Raw genomic sequence first — 17,183 nt, forward strand, 5'->3', positions numbered from 1 at the left:
AGCCATGCAAAATAATGAGATCTTGCCATTTATGACAACATGGATGGACCTAGAGGGTATATGCTAAGTAAAATAAATCAGGCAGGTAAAGACAAACACCGTATCATTTCACTTATATGTGGAATCTAAAAAAATGAGACAAATGAACAAACAAAAAGCAGAAACAGACCCCTAAATACCGAGAACAAACTGATGGTTGCCAGGGCAGAGGAGGGTGGGAGATGGGTGAATGGGTGAAGGGGAGTGGGTGGTACAAGCTTCTAATTATGGAATGAGTAAGTCACAGGGATGAAAGGCACAGCACAGGGAATACAGTCAGTGATACCGTCATAGCGTTGTATGGTGACAGATGGAAGCTATGCTTGTAGTGAGCATAGATAGCGTATAGAGTCATCAAACCATTATGTTGTACGCTGGAAACTAGTGTAACATTGTGTGTCAACTATACTTCAATAAAAAAAGGAAGAAATAAAGAAGAAAGAAAGAAAGAAAGAAAGAAAGAAAGAAAGAAAGAAAGAAAAAGAAAAGGAAAAAGAAAAAGAAAAAGAAAGAAGAAAGAAAAGGTGCTGAGTTAGGTGAGCTTTCCAAATGGAAAATTCTGGCCTGTCCAACAGCAGGGGACCAGAGAGGTGATGTTGTCCAGCCCCTCACTTTACAGGTGAGAGAAAGGAAGCCCCAAGTAGATGGGCAGGGCTGGGGCAGCCCCCACACCTTGCAAAGGCAGAGCCAGCCCAGATCCCAAGTCTCCTGACTCTCAGAGCCTGCTTGCGTCACTTTACTTGCCTCTGGGATGATCAAGTCAAACAAGATAGTCTCCCAAGTTCCTTCCAGGTCTCAGATTGTGATAAAAAAGTAGGCAGTAGTGGTATAGATGGTGCCCATGTGGCAAAGTAAAGATAAAGCATGATTCCACGGATGTTTGAGAACAAAAAAAAACCCACATTTGTCATGGATGTCAGCCAATGAAGAGAACACCCATCAACTGTCGCTTGAGAGGACCAGGACCAAATGTCTACATCACTCACTAGCTGGTGAAACAGAATGGCTCAATCTCACTTTCAGAAAAAAAAAAAATCATGTCCTGTGGGCTTTTCTCTTTATCCTGATCATGTCAAATGACTGGACTTTTCTCCTCTGCCAAAGTAAATAGTTACTTCCCGTGATAGGCACCCAGTTTTACAGTGAAATTCATTTCAATAAACTATTGAAAGACTTTTATCTTTTGAAACCACACATACTGTCAGGATTTGTCTCCAACCTGAGTGCATCAATTAGTTACAAAGAATATTAAAAGCCATCTAGAACATCGCCATTACCCTTGATGCATTCAGCCGTACAGACTGGTAGACATTTTATCTAATGCATGTTTATCTCATTTCTGCCTCCTCTTAGATGTAACTCTCCCTTCCCCCTTCCTTTCTTGAGGTATAATTGACAAATGAAAATTGCACATATCGAAAGTGTGCAATGTGACGATACATATACATTGTGAAGTGATTGTCACAAACAAGCTGATTAACACATCCAATTGTCTGATATAGTTACCTTCCGTGTGTGTGTATGTCTGGTGAGAACAGTAAAATCTAGTCTCTTCGCACATTTCAAGTGTACAATACAGTATTATTAACTATGGTCACCATGCTGTATATTAGATCCCCGGGACCCACTCGTCTTATAAGTGGAAGTTTGTACCGTTTGACCAGCATCCCCCATTTCCTCCAGCCTGAGCCCCCGGCAGCCACCATTCTACTTTCTGCTGCGGTGAGTTAAACTTTTTTTAGATTCCACATGTAAGTGAGATCACACAGCATTTGTTAGATGTAAGCCCCTCCTCCCCACCTGAGGTCTGGAGGTCCTCATATTTTAGTCTAAGGGCTGGTCACCCAGTAAGTCCTTTGCTGCGGTCCCACTGAGTTCCTGGGTTCTCCCACTCTGAAGAGTTTCTTTCAAATGACTCCATCTACCTTTGTCTCACTGCACCCTGCTTTCCTGATCACCCAGGAAGCCAAGCTTGGTGGCCCAAGGACTAGTCATACCCTCCCCTGCTGCCCAGGGCAAAGAGCGGTGTTGATCTTTTCTAAAAGCTGTCAGCTTCTACCTTTGCTTCTCAGTTCTTTGGTGATTGTTGTTGTTGTTGTTGGCGGTGGTGGTGGTGGTGGTGGGGTGTGTGTGTGTGTGTGTGGTGGGGAGGAGCTGGGCTCCGAGTGACAGCACACATCTCAAATGGCCTCAAGGTGAAACAGCTCACTCACCGTCCTGACGACCTCCGTGACACGGTACAGCACAAATTGGTTGCCGATTTTGTTTCTACTGTTATATTTCTTCAGCGCGGCGTCCACTGCCTTAAATAAGTCCTCATCATCGCAGTCGATTTCTTGCGAGGACTCCTGGCTCACACTTGGCAGCAGCCTGGAGCAGAGAAAAAGCAAGGCAAGTAATCTCATGATTTAGCAGTCTCCCTCCAGGAGCCGAGGGATGGTTTCACAGAGAATCGGGCGCCAACTTGGATGCTGATTTTAGCTCTTCCCAGCCCTTTATGTCCTCTGTACGGGTGTTTCTCCGCCCGGGCACCCCCAATCCTGGCGGGTTCCTGCCGCCATACACTATTCGCCCTATTTCCAAAGGACAAATGGCCCCGTTGGGTTATCCAGGCAGATTTCAGGCTGAAATATTACAACACTGGGGTCGTTAACCTGCTTGTTTGTATTCAGGAAGCACGTGGGCGCCCAGAGCCCATTTCCAGGTGATTGCACAATGTTGTATAACAAATCAGAGCAGAAACTATTAAAGGAGAAGGAAAAAAAACACCAATCACCTGCTAGTCCCTTTCCCAAATGACTTTCCCAAAGCCCTCTATGAAGGTCACGACATGGCACAACAATGCAACGAGTACAATGTACAGAAACGTTTTAATCATTTCTTTGCAAGCTATCTAGCTGCAGAAAAGCAGGCTGCCACCAATCACGTGGCATGACTGGGGAGCAATGCCCGGGCACAGAGCTCATGCGGGGAGTCCCGCACCAGCACACTGGTGCAACTAAAAATAAAATAGGGGGATCCTCTCTGGTCTCTGGTTAAGTCAGCCTCTCTCCACTCTCTTGTATTGGTTCTAGAAAGGAAAATGCTCCCCAGGGTGGAGGAGACAGGAGAGAAGCACAAGAAGAGATGGGCCGAGGGGCGCCTGGGTGGCACAGCGGTTAGGCGTCTGCCTTCGGCTCAGGGCGTGATCCCGGCGTTCTGGGATCGAGCCCCACATCAGGCTCCTCCGCTGTGAGCCTGCTTCTTCCTCTCACACTCCCCTGCTTGTGTTCCCTCTCTTGCTGGCTGTCTCTCTCTCTGTCAAATAAATAAACAAAATCTTAAAAAAAAAAAAAAAGAGATGGATTGAGTGAAGCCCATGTTCCCCATCCCTGCATCTTATTTCCGGGGTGGTGGATTTGGGTGTCTATCACCAAACCTAAGGAACCTTTCGGATAAACCCCGAGTTCTGAGGCCAACTCCTCCAGCGCCGTGCCGGTTAGACGTCTCCCCACTCTCCCGGTTGTCAGCTTCTGCCTCTTTGTGGGACCCTACTTTGTCCCAGCCTAACAACCAACTTACCCATTTCTCATTTGGCCTTAGTCTTTTTTCCTCTATACCTCCTGCCCGGACACACCCACACCCACACCCACACCCACACACACAAGAGTCTCTCTTCTGCCAGCACTATGTACTCGCAACTTCTTCCCGTAAGTCAGGTAGCGAACCCCAAACCTTATTAGTCTGTGTCTAAATGCTTGAGCCCTGATTTGGGAAGAAGGGAACAGAAAGAGATTCGTTTGTGGAGAAAGAGTCCTCTGGAAGCAGAACTGAGCAAAGAGAAATTGCCTGAGACTAGCGCACCCCTAGCCTGGGGGGAAGATATGAGAAGAAGGGAGGTCTCTGGGGGCGCTTGGGTGGCTCAGTCGTTAAGCGTCTGCCTTCGGCTCAGGGCATGATCCCGGCGTTCTGGGATCGAGCCCCAGATCAGGCTCTTCCGCTGGGAGCCTGCTTCTTCCTCTCCCACTCCCCCTGCTTGTGTTTCCTCTCTCGCTGGCTATCTCTCTCTCTGCCGAATGAATAAATAAAATCTTTAAAACAAAAAAAAAGGGGGGGGGAGGTCTCTGGGCCTCTGCCCTGCCTTCTGGGCACGGAGCCTGGAAGGCAGCAAGATCTCAGGGAGAGAAGAGCCCAGGGCAGACACACTCGTTATCAGTCTTGCAGAGACGCTTACATCTTCAGTTCGATACCACGGTAGCTGATAAACTAGACCCAAAGAGCAATGTGTACAGTAGTGAGCATCCCTCAGCAGGAGGGAATCTAGTGGACCAGTGAGGGAGACTCAAACCTCCTTCTCATGCCCACCACCCAAACCCCTAGGCACTCCGTGAAATTCTGGAACTGTGGCACAACTTCGTGTGGGGAGTAGCAGGGTGAGGGAACTCCAAGAAGGACTGAGGTTAAGTCTCCTATTAACCTACCAGGATGGGAGCCTGAAATGGAAATTAATTTGTTTGGAAAATAAAGTGATATTTCTTCTGCACCTGAATTTATGGTCATGATTTGTACCTGCAATGTTCTTTGCAATTCATAGCCCAAGCCTTGATGGCATCATAAGTGAATTTAGAACTTTTTTTTTCCAAAGGGAAATTTAGAGGACTGGAAGTAACAAGGAGGAGGGAACTTGAATTTTGGATTAGAAGAATAATCCTTTGACTGATAAAACATACCTTCTTGGTATGCCCAGCTACAGTGTAAGTGCTCAATGAGGAAAGACTCTAGAATTAAAGGAGTTAAGTCCAGGAAAGCAAGAGGATCAGAGATTTGCTTCAAGGATTTAGTGGACAGTGACTGACCTGTAGCATTGACATCTTTCCTCTCCTTTCCATTTGTCTCTCTCTTCTCATGCCATCTCCTCCCCCACCCACATTTGCCCTACCCCGAATACGAAAATAAGGTTGAAATACTTGAATTTTGTATTCATTTATTGATCATATTTTATTTATGATTCTAAGTCAGGACATTAATGTTTCCCCATCGAGGAAATCAGATTTTATTTGGGAAGTGAGTATGCAAAAAACTGCGAGATATGTGAAAACTCACTCTTAAATGCCCCTGGGCATGATTCAGAAACTGATTGAGGGAAGGGCTGAATTTCTGGTGTTAGAGGATTTTTGTCGTCTGGCAATGAGAAGCTGGGAAAATCGGCATCGGGAAGAGGAAGAACTTCACCTTCCTTTAGCGGAGGGAGCCGGTAAACATATCCGATTTGTCTCCAGTGGAAGGGAAAGTGCCTTTTACCTGGAGCTCTTTCTTCTGAGTGCCTGGAGGGTGGGCCATGGCCCCAGCGAGGGTGATCTTCGGGACCCTGTCTATGAGGTGGTGGGTCACAAGGCCCATGGTCAAGGAAATCGTGTCCATGGGGATGGTGCCCATGCGGACGGTGTCCATGGGGATGGTGCCCATGGGGACGGTGTCCATGGGGATGGTGTCCATGAGGATGATGCCCGTGAGGAGGGGGTCCATGAGGATGATCCCCATGAGGATGATGCCCAGGAGGAGGGGGTCTGGGGATGATCCCCGTGAGGATGATGCCCGTGGGGAGGGGGACCATGGGGATGGTTCTCACTGGAACTATTATTATGAGGGTGTCCATGGGTCCCACTCTTGCCAAAATGGGGGTGATGACATCTTGACCCTGGTGGGGGAAGTGGTGGTCTGTCTTCTGGAAAAGGTGGGCATCCAAATTTATGTGGCTTGTGAGGAGGATGGTGATCTCTAAATTCATCAGGCTTAAATGGAGCCTTGCCAGCAAAATGCTTATGTCCACCAGAGTGGAAGGGATGGCCAAAATGGTGTGGTATACCACTGAAGTTTCTACATTCCTGGTAAGGGACACAGAAAAGTGAATATTATTACATAACACAAAAGGAGAGGTTAGATGTACAACTCAATTTAGACCAATGGCTTCCAGATTTTTGTATTCCACAAATCAATTTTAAAAATAGGATAGCAAAAAAGTGTTCTCAAACTTTTACCCTGCCAAACTGACTTTTAAAATGCAAACAGTGGGGCGCCTGGGTGACTCAGTCAGTTAAGCGTCCGAGTCTTAGTTTCGGCTCATGTCATGATCTCAGGGTTGTGAGATCAAGCCCTGCATCAGGCTCCAATTCTCTCTCTCCCTCCCTCTCCTTCTGCCCTTCTCCCTGCATACACTCTCTCTTTCAAATAAATAAATCAATCTTAAAAAAATAAAATAAAATACAAGCAAAAACTATCTTCTACCGCCATCATTATTTCACAATTGGAATGTTATTTTGATGATACAAGAGTCAGAAAGTATCTGAGTAAAGGGTGGTTCTTCAGATGCAATAAATGTCGTATTATGAAAAACTTTCCTTATTGTCCCATTTTTTTATTTTCAACACAAAATGGTGAAATTACATTGTAGAATGGCTATCTGTAGACCAACATTTGGAAAACTAGTGCCTTATAATTTATGTCTTCAACAGAGTTCTGAGGCTTTATGGTTTAAGCGTCTCTTTCTCCTAAAGGAGGAGCACTTCATCTCTTCTCTCTCCTTCTTGTTCAGAGTTTAATTTAAAAAAAATCATGTCCCTGGTGACAAACCTGGTTTGCCCCTCCCCCCCCCTTTGTTTTATGGTTTGGCACAGAGACATTAGGATTATTTTCAGTTTTTGCTGATGTGAAAAATACGGTGATGAGTATCTTGGTAGAGAACAAAGCTTTCTGGGACAGATGAGAAATATTGCTTTGTGCCTTCTTTTATGCACTTTTATATAATGTGTTTGAGGTTAATTCATTCCCCTTCAGTTCTAGGCTTGATACTAAAAGCTAGGAATTGAGTCTCAGGACTGGAACCTTGGCTACAAGGACCATTTTCAACTTCATTAAGAGGTTGATTGAATCGGTCATGATTTTACTTTACAAATCTTACCTCTCCCCAATTGGAAATTTTTTATACTTTTTGTATCATATCAGCAATTGCACCCCATTCGTTCCCCAGGGGCCTATTCTCTCTGTATTTCTTTTCAGCCCCCTCTCATCTCTCTGCCTCTCTCTCTCCACCAGCCCCAGAGCTATAAGAGTGAAATACACCATGTGTATGAAAATCTCTTAGTCTGGCACTGCACATAACAAAGACTTCTTAAGCAACCCACCTCGAAATTGAAGACTTCACAGTTTATGGCAATGTCTTCTGGGTTTTCCAAGTCAGAGGCCCCTACCTCGTAGGACAAATCTGCTCTGCAGAATCCAGGGGCCTAGAAAGAAGACAGAAGCCTGTTAATGTGTGTGTGTGTGTGTGTGTGTGTGTGTGTGTGTGTGTGTGCAGGTGGTATGAGGGTGCATAGCTAGAGTCGTAAACTTTTATACATTTGGGAAAGAAGATGAGCTTTAGAAAAAGCAGGGGAATATTGTCAAATATCTCTTCTAGTTCTTTAACAATCTTTCCCTGTCAATACTTAGAGAAAGTACAGTTTCCAAAGTGGTTCACTTCATGCTGCTGTGGTTCTCTTCCATGAGGGGTCACCACCCAGGGTCACCCCATGGGAGGTCGTGAGGAATACCACATCACTGAGGTCTTGTCTTTCTTTCAATCCTTCTGCACTGAAGACCTAAGTTTCCTGTGCCTAGAGAGAATGAAGAGTGGTACAGAAGAGGGATTTGTACAATTTTACCCAGACCCTTGAAGGAAAGTGCTGGAAAGGAGGGAACCAGTATGAAAATGGGTTTGCTGGACCCTGTCAAAGTGACTTAGCGTCCTAGCCTAAACTATGACTGGCTGGTATCCCTGTGCCACAGAGGCCCCTACACCCAGCTGTCAAAGTTAGACTAGGACAAGAAGACAATGCTTTTCTAGAAGTGACAGTTAAGCACTGAGATTCTGAGAACAGTTTTGGAGTCAGACAGAGCTATGTGAATTCTGGCTTCACCATTTACTAGTTGTGTGAGTTTAGGCAAGTTACGTGAAATTTCTAGTTACCTTCAGGTCGTGGAAGGGCTTAACTAAATGAGATGATTCTGCAAAAACAGCCCTGAGACGCCTCTTCTCCAGCTGCCATGTTTCTGCACTGGGTTGTTAAGGATTTGTTGAAGAAGGGATTGGGAGAGGGAGGTATCTCTTCTGGTGGCCACTAAGCAGGGTTCTAGAACTGCTTCAGGCAGGGAACACGAACAAGCCAGAAAAGGAACTCATGAATGCTTCCTCTCTTCTGACCCTGGAGAATGTGTTGTTAAGCTTCAGAATTATCCTGAACTTGAAATCAGAAGGCCACTGTTAAAGTCCTATGTCCCAACACTTTCTGATTAAGTGCCCTTAGGCACGTGGTTAAACTCCTGGGCCCTTCTGTCCCAGGGAAATGGGGGTAGACATGTGCTTCTCCTCAGCATGGTTGTCACAGGGATCCAACAAGGCAATAACATACGTGGAGATGTTCTGTAAACTCTAAGTCACCCTACAATGCTGAGTTTTATTAATAAAAGCTTTCTACAAACACATGAGTATCCATTTATATGCGATTAGGGGGAAAATCCCACTGGAATGAGCATTTGGAGAACGAGATTCTAACCTCAGCTTGGTTATGAACATTGGGCAAGGCGCTTCCTTCGCTGGCCCTCAGTTACCTCCATATTGGTCACATGGGGTCACTGTGAAGAGTCAACAAGATGAAGTGAACGAAGGCACCCAGGGTGGAGCCTCTTAACGCAAGCCGGTTGTGAGTTTTAGCTAAGTGGGTTCGAAAAAACCTCAGCGTTTAGTTTAGGTATTTATTGAGCATATTACAAATCGTACTCTTATGATTCACTTAACTTCCCTGTGCCTCGGTTTCTCCATCTCTAAGAGAGATAACAATACCTTCCTCACAGGGTGGTGGGGGGGGGAATGAGGTATGTGTGAAGCACTTGGGAGGATGCCTGACACGTGGGGGTGGTCTCTACATGTTACCTCGTATTTCAGAGACGTTTATTATACTCACATTATGGTGCCTGGGAAAATGGCGGCTACTGGAGCAGTTCCTCACAGAGAAGTCCACGTAGTAAGCGGTTCTTTCCCCTCCTCTCTGGAACAAATTGGATCAAAGCACTTTCAGACACATAAAAAGAAGTTAAAAGAAGGTACCTAGTACCTAGACTGTGAAACACCACGGGGATTCAAAATCACCAGTATGTGCCCTTTCTCTTGTGGCCTCTGCCTTTTAAAAATTTATCACCCAAGTGGTAAGGTAAATACTATTTCATTGAAAAGGTCAAATAATATAGACATAACCAAGCACAGTGTGAAAACTCATGCTTCCTGCACCCAGTGTCTTCTTCCCAGAGTACCACTACCACGTACCTGGTGTGTGTCTCCTGGCCTTTTCCTAAATATGTTGCCCATATACACAGGTATCTAATTAACATACATGGGCTCAGAGTCTAAGTATCGTTCTCTAACTTGCTTTTTCCCTTAGGAACTCTTCCTAGTGCATGCAGACCCAAAACATTCTCTCTAGTAATTGTGCCCTATTCGTTCCACGACTTGTACACACCGTAATTCATTTAACTTGGCATTTTCAAAATGCAAGATGGACATCAAAGAGCTGCTTTATGAGACCACTTTGGGTGGGAGGCAGTTGGGCCCCCGGACTGGAAGGCAAGGGAGCTGTCTCGCCACAGCCACACCACGCGGTGTGCTGGGATAGTTTCTCTGTGCCTCAGTTTCCCATCATCATACAAGGAGTTTAGGACAGGATGATTTTTAACAACTCACGTAACCCTAATATGCTCTTCTGTCTTTCCCTCTTTCCTGAGTTTTCCCTCCTCTTCGGTAGATATTCATACTCCCCACAACTCCAAAAAATATAAAACTGCAGGAAAGCAGGTTTTTTTGGTATCTCTTGCCTTTCTATGGAGGCTGCAACAGGGCCCTCAGTTAGAAAGGAGCTAGACATGTGAGGCCAGTGGAGAGGGCCGATGCCACTGAGTCCGCACCTGCCAGGTTGGAGTTGGGCCCTCAGACACTAGCTGACATGAGTAGAGACTCACCCCTCTGACAACTCTTTCCAGTCGGTCCACTCGGAAAGAGGCAAAATCTCCATTCTCCTCTTTGTACTTCTCAAGGGCTCTGTCGGCTAGTGTTCTGTAAGATTCAGTATCTTCTAAGAAGTCGAAGACTACAGGGCTATCTTTGTTATTGGCCAGTGCCGAAGAGACTGGAGAAAGAAGTTGGCAATATTGCAGTACCAGGTTGGGAAACAGCAATGTCAATGCCAGGACTTAATATACATAAGCATGGTGGCAAGAGTAATGATAGCTTCCATTTTACAGATGGGCAAATTGAGGGTTGGAGAAGCTAAGTACTTTGAGATCAAATCAGCCAATCAGCAGCAGAGCAACACTGAAATCCAAATCCTTCTGATGCTTATGTCTCTTGTGGCCCCTTTGAAATCCCCCCCCCCCGTCACTCACCAAGTGTTAATATTTCACTAAACTCCTCCTGCCTCTCCAAGGAGGGAGAGGCATCATTAACAGAGTTTTGCCCAGAGAGAGAAAATACAGGTCAACTTTTCTTCAAGGTGACTTCTGGAAGGAGTTGTTTGGCTATTAAATTGTTGTATACTGACATGTTGAAATGGACAATTTTTTAAAGGAATTCTGTGATAATTCTTTTGAAAAAAAAATAAAAAGAGCATGGCATTGAGTCAACACTGGTGAAACAGGATCGTGTCTTTGCCACATTTTGGCTGTGTTCCCAAGACCAAGACATTGAACCTCTTTGAGCCTCAGTAATTTTATCTCTAAAATACAAAGTATCATAATCTTTACCGCGTATGGTCGTGTTGTAAAATGAAATGGGATAATCCGTGTAACCGCTTTTGCGAACTCTCCAGTAACACATAACTTTCGGGTGTTGAAATCAATAATTGAGTGCTAAGTGTTCTGCAAAGTGTACTTTGCATCTTACTTCATTCTAAGAAGAATCCGGAAGGCTAATACTATTATTATCCTTATTTAAAAAAGAGGAAAGCTTAAAGAGGTTAAGTAACTTGCTCTCAAAACGATACAACTAATAAATAAGGAAGCTGGGATTCAAACTCAAATCTGACTTCGGAGCCTACGTTCTCCACAATGACATTGCACTGCCTCTCATAGATTTCCGTTCTTCCATATTGAATTTCTTTAAAGGAAGGTATACCAGTAACTGAAGAAAACCCTCTCCCTTTTATTCTGCAGAGAGCAAATAATAATAATTGAGTCCATGAGTGCAGGGGCCATTTTTGATATGTACATCTCAGCATTATATGATGAATATCACAGGATGATTGAACTCTGTATTCATCTAGAATTAGCATTTTAACAGATGACCATACCAGAACTTGTGGTGCAGTTATAGTCCATCACTCTGAAATACTGAGTGTCGTTCAGACATTGTGTGGCTATCACCTTACACTGTCCGATCACCTGTAAGAGAAAAGAGTTCATATGCCATTGCATACTGTTTTCCTTGGGTTGAACGTGAAGGGACAAAAAGTGATGTCACGTACTCCCACTTTCCGTTGAGAATTCATCTTTGTGTTCTCTCACCAAATCCTCTTTCAAAACCTGTATTTTCTTTGTCTGTTTCTGTGAGCTGGATGCCATTGGCATCCCAAACCATCATGAGAGCCAGGGAGACGTTGTTTAAACAGATCATGACCACATCCCAAACATTTCCAAGGGAAAAAAGTGCTCGAAGTCCCAGGTATGTAAACGTCTTTTTTTCTAGAAGTGAAATCTTATATACATGCTTATTCATCTTTATGTTCTCATGCTGTGGTGGCGAGTCTGGCATCTGAGTGCCCACGAGCAATGTGGAGAACGAGACCCTATTCCTCAAGGTCACTGCAATTAATCCCTTGGGCTATTCCTGCTGATGGGGCCAGTGTTTACCGGACACACTCACAAGTTCATAGGCTCTTAGACCCATAGACCGCCAGGGCCGGAGTGGACCTTAGGGTCCAGCTACTCCAAACCCTTCCTCTTATTTTACAGTTGAGGAGGCAAAAGTCTAGCAGCTTAAGGTGATTTGCCCATGGTCTCAAGCTGGGCATGTTATCCCACGGGACCGTAGCCCCACTGATGCGTCTTGAACCAGGATCCCACGTATGGCTCTCAAGAGACTATTCCTCAAAGTCAACATAGCCTTCGTGGGTCAAGAGGCAGAATTTGCTTCTTTCTCACTGTGTTAGCACAGGCCTGCAGTCACGCTGAGCAGGCAGAGTAGACGGAGGTCAGGAACGATAAAAGAAGGAGAATGGTACTGGCTTACTTACTATATCAGATACACGTTTAGAAAGAGCGGGCGCACAGTCATCCCAGTGCTTCCTGGATAGGACTGAACAGTCGGATTCTTTCACATCCAAGACTAGGTAATAGACAGCCGCAGATTCCTGGGGAATGCCGAAGGAGCAACAGGTGAATGGCATGTGGAGCCTAGGGCTTTTCCAATAAAAGCAGCCTCCTTATTTCTGAAACAGAATTCCTGCTGCTCTCCAAATCATCGCAGATGTCCTACCTTTGTGTCATTTGATATACTTATTTTGAATAAATAGCTTCAAAGAGTTCCTTCCAAATGTTCTTTTTAACTGGTCATGATGTTGCTTCTGCCCACGAGCTCTAAAAAGCAACCACTAAATAGCAGTGTGGGTTTGGGTGAAGGTGTTGGGGGTGCGAGCCCAGAATTGTAAGTGATGACAGCCTGCAATCTGTACATGCAGCTATGTCCTCTCACCCAGCTCTATTCCTGAACTTGGATTGCTTGCCTTGATTTCAACTTGCCCAAAGCTGAAGCCACTTTCTTCTCCTGCAAACCAGCTCCCTCTCTCAACTTTCCTTGTCTTTTGTCCGAGGTATCATTAATTATTGATGGTCTTAGTCTCTGGCTTAGAATTGGGAGATCAACTTTGATTTCTTCCTTTGCTTTTACTCTCCAGGTGCCAGGCCTGCCATGGTCTTTCTTTGAAAGGTCTCCTGTCTTTTCTTCATTCTCCCTGCTCTAATTCCCGCTGCCTGGGGCTGGTCCTCATTTCCTCCCTCCTAAACCCATGAAACAGCTTCCTAGTTCATGTCACCTGCCTCCAACTCCCCAGACACACGGTGGCCCTGCCTCACCCCACACACCCTCTCACCACCAGAGGTAGCACTGTGCCAGGCCATCCTGTCCCTGCACATGTGGCAGAGAGCCCGAAATGGGACTAACGGTCACTAAATTGCGGGTTGAATCCTGAAGTCCTGCAGTCCCTCTTGCTCTCTGCAACCTGCAATGCCTCCGTCTCTAATACTCAGAACAAGCAGAAATTTCTCCAGTTGTCTTCTGTGCTGCTCCATCGTCTGGCCTCCTTGATTTCAGTGGTTCCACAAAAAGGTAGGTTATTTTGGTGGTGTGGTGGGGAGGGAAGCCCCCTTCCAAAATCTCTATCAAGCCCTCAAATCTACTCCAAATGAGCATATAATCTTATTATTAAGTGAAAGCAGTAGGCTCTCTTTGCTTCAAGATAAGCCTAGTTTCTCTTCCAACCTGATAGCTGCTTCAAAACCCACATAAATCTTCTGGAACCACCCCCCTCAGCCTCAGCTTATGTGCATTTACTCCCTGATACCCCCCTTCCTGATTCCCTACCCACATCCTTCTCCCATCCAACTGTAATAGATCTCCTTTCCTTAGATTGCTTCAGCATCTCTACCACTCACTTGGCTTCGGGAATGTGTCCTGTCTTACACAGTTTGCCTGTGTGTGTCTGTGAGCCAATGATTCTTTCCTTGAGGGCCCTGCCCACAGCTTACTCTCAGTCTTGTCTTACAGTACTTGCCATTTGACTTGGCTCAGGATAGATGCTTATAGGTACTTACAGATTGATTCATAATTAAGGACATGCAAACAGCAAATGTTAGTTTGAAGGAAAAAAGAACCATGTAGAACAGCAGCAGAAACTAAACGGGGAAACCCGAGCCAAAGCCACTCCACCGTGTAAAGCCCTGAGCTTAGGGGCCAGAACCACTCCCCCCACTCCACCCCCCGCCCCTCCCCCCTCCAGGCTCCTGCTCTCCCAGCTCAGCTCTAGCCCTGCCTGCCGATTCCTCACCACTTTGTCCAAATGGGCATCAGCGACCCGCAGCAACTGGAAAAGGTAACCATGCCGCCGTTCCTTATTGATCAGGTCTAGCACTTTCGCAGCAAAGGGCTCAGTAGCAGCGCAGTCCTCGGAACTCACAGCACGGGCGTTCTGCAGCGCGATCAGAGGGAAGAGGAACAGTGCGGCCGTGAAGGCTCTCATTTCGCTAAAATGTGAAACCTTCCCTTGCTATAGTTTATCACAGCAGAGAATTTTATAAAGACTTTCTAAAACACATATAAACACACACACGATTGATTAAACAAAGTCTTTATCGATTTCTGTTGTGTAATCGGGGAGAGTCACCTTGACCCCTGGTTAAAACATCTGTCAACATGTTGTAAATGATTAGTGGGTCCCTGGGGACAGAAAGTTGCGACACACCGCTGGTGAGTGGGTAGACACGTGATCTGCACAAAATCTGGATTTTTCTAGTACTAGCAGATCCGGAGTGTGTTTTTGACCATAAGCACTGCCTACATGGGTGTGTGGGGTAGGGTTAGAAATAAAGCAGTTCTCCTCCATCTGCCTGCCTGTCTCCGCCAGAATTCTCCACCATCTCTCCCTCCTCTGATTATTGGCACCCAACGTCCTCAGGAGAATGTAGCTGCCTTGTTGAAGGAAGGTAACACGTTAAATGGTTAACGCCATAAAAAGAATTGAGCTCTGAATAAAATAGAAGGATTAAAAGGCTGTTACTTTGGTCAGATCTGAATTTCAAACCTGCCCTGTTCTCTTATTGTGTGATGCTGGGTGAACTATAAAATTCCTCTGATTCTTAATTTTCTCATTTACAAAGTGGAGACTCACAACTCTTGGCAGGATTGTGTGATACTTAAATAAGAAAACACATAGAAAGTAACTAGTACAATTCTTGGCACAGATTCAGGTGTTGAATAAATGATGCTATGTTTTCCTGTTATCGTTCTTATCATCAGTGTATCTGAGAAGAAGTTGGGGGCTCCCCATGCCATTCCGGTTCTCTGTGGCCCCCCAAGTGTTCTAAAGAGAATTAGTTTATGTGGAAGAGAACCGTGGTGAGGGTAGGAGTCAAGCAATTTGATGCCCATCCCAGAAAGGGGGTTAGGAGGACTATACCAAGGTGGGGCTCAGCATGGGGGGCAGACCTGGGATTAAGCGTATACCCCACCCCCACCCTTCTAGAGAAACAATATACCTATGTGAACTCTTCTCACCAGCAGCAACCAGCATCAGAAAGGACCCGAAGGAATCAGCCCAGGTTCCCTCCCGTGACCAGTCCCTTGCACGGTAACTCCCACTTCCTGCTCTCTCTGCAGTGAGTGTCTGCAAAGGCCACAGCAGTGAGGAACTTTCTAAAATCCGTACGTGTAGGCCTCTCCCCAGAGCAATTAAATCAGGATCTCTGGGGGTGGACCCAGGTATTGGTACTTTGAAAACTTCCAGGTGATTACAATATACATTCACAGTTGAGAACCACTGGGCTCTAAACGGACCCCGAAGGGAGGGAAAGGTTGGAAGAGAGAAGGAAAGGGGAGGGTATATGAAAAGCAGGCCTCACTTCCCAGAGTCACAGGTTGGCTTAGCAAGAGCTAAACATGGAAGACACACCTTTGCATTGTGCTTGATACAGAACTTTTAGTGTTAGTGACGCTAGCTTTTGAATGCCGAAATAGGACCTCTTCAGTGAAATTTAGAATGACAGGAATAGTATGGAATCTGGCCAAGGTGTTACTATGGGGCTCGAACCTGGGGTGGGGCAGGGAGAAGGCTATAGATGAACACAAAAACTTCTATGTTTCAATGAGCTGAGCTCCTTAATAAGTCTTCTGTTCTTGCCATACTGGCCACACCCAATACCCAGTGTCTGTGGGGGAGCTAAATGCTGGTGGAGGGAAAGGCAGGGCATGGGAGGCTCCCAGGATGAAGACAAGCCTTTCCTACCGTTTTGCTGAGATTTCAGTGCGCTCACGCAAGCCGTGTGTTCTCTTCCCCTTCCTTCATTGAACCTTCAAGGTCAATACAGTGCTAGTGAAGCATTGTGTTTCTTGTTAGACTCTGAGTGAGACAGGGTGTAACACTTTGCATGACGCCCCTTAACCATTTTCCCTTCCTGTAGGAAGCAGCTGAGAGTAACAGTGTGAATCTTGTCTTCTGCTCTTAAATGCTGTCAAGGCCTCTGTGCCTCTTCTAAGAAACAGCTGCTGGGTCAGAGCACAATATTATATCGGCAAATTCCCTGTTGTTCTAGCTTGCCAGGGCTGACATAGAAAGTACCATAAACTGAGTGGTTGAAACAAAAGAAATTAATTTTCTCACAATCCTGGAGGCTAGAATTCCAAGATCAAGGTGTCAGCAGGTTACTTTCTTCTGAGGCCTCTCTCCTTGGCCACCTTCTCTCTGTGTCCCCACATGGTCTTGCTTCTGTGCTCCTCTGTGTCCATGGGCTCATCTGGGCCCATGTTGTATTAGGGCCCACACTAATGATTTCATTCTGGGTTAATTACCTTTTTAAAGACCTATATCCAAATACAACTGCATTCTGAGGTCCTGGGGGTTAGGACTTCAGTATATGAATTTTGGGGAAACAGTTCAACCCATGACACCTGTCAAATTTCAAAAGATATGTGTGTATATGTATATGAATGTATTACATGTATTGTGTAAATATATACACACAAACACACGTGTATAATATATATTATATACATATATATTATTTTGTAAGTGAAAAAAATTGGGAATGAATGTTATCAGGCTCTTAATTTCTACTCTGAGCAAAACTATTGTAGTAGCCAGAAAGCTCCCCAACTTGAAGCAATGTTTGGTTCTCCCCAGGCTCAGCCACAGGCCGCAGGCAACTGTCTCTTCCCACTGCTCCTATCAATGGGTGAGTTGATCAAGTTCTGGGATTCAGAGACTATTCTGACAGGTCAGGAAAAAAACCACAAAATTCCACCCTCAGGTTGAAGGCTGTGTAGACAATATCTGACCAATACTTGGTGTTGAAATAATTACGGAATAAAGGGAGAA

General features: G+C 45.4%; 2 protein-coding genes across 2 annotated transcripts in view; both read right to left on the reverse strand.

Annotated features, from left to right (window-relative positions):
• KNG1 (kininogen 1) overlaps positions 1-2,644 on the reverse strand; it is a 28,453-nt gene extending 25,809 nt beyond the window's left edge. Inside the window, exon 1 of the mRNA XM_002914813.4 lies at positions 2,253-2,644. Coding sequence (XP_002914859.1) covers positions 2,253-2,444 — 192 coding nt within the window. The 5' untranslated portion in view covers positions 2,445-2,644. The remainder of the gene's footprint in view (positions 1-2,252) is intronic.
• A 2,643-nt stretch (positions 2,645-5,287) lies between these two features.
• Positions 5,288-14,401, reverse strand: HRG (histidine rich glycoprotein). The gene is made up of 7 exons (XM_002914815.4): positions 14,142-14,401; positions 12,333-12,449; positions 11,391-11,481; positions 10,066-10,232; positions 9,018-9,101; positions 7,200-7,301; positions 5,288-5,903 (listed from the first exon to the last, which is right to left on the reverse strand). The coding sequence occupies exons 1-7, from the start codon at positions 14,331-14,333 to the stop codon at positions 5,421-5,423; spliced, it is 1,236 nt and encodes a 411-aa protein (XP_002914861.2). The 5' UTR covers positions 14,334-14,401; the 3' UTR covers positions 5,288-5,420.
• Between the last annotated feature and the right edge of the window lie 2,782 nt (positions 14,402-17,183).

Source organism: Ailuropoda melanoleuca, chromosome 1 (assembly GCF_002007445.2).
Source record: "Ailuropoda melanoleuca isolate Jingjing chromosome 1, ASM200744v2, whole genome shotgun sequence".
NCBI lineage: Eukaryota > Metazoa > Chordata > Mammalia > Carnivora > Ursidae > Ailuropoda > Ailuropoda melanoleuca.

Excerpts from the sequence above, each read along its gene's own strand:
- HRG (XM_002914815.4), bottom strand. The coding sequence starts at position 14,333 with ATGAGAGCCTTCACGGCCGCACTGTTCCTCTTCCCTCTGATCGCGCTG. Across the intron at positions 9,102-10,065 it reads TGGAAAGAGTTGTCAGAGGG|AGAGGAGGGGAAAGAACCGC; the intron begins GTGAGTCTCTAC and ends AATTTGTTCCAG. Across the intron at positions 5,904-7,199 it reads GTGAAGTCTTCAATTTCGAG|GAATGTAGAAACTTCAGTGG; the intron begins GTGGGTTGCTTA and ends GTCCCTTACCAG.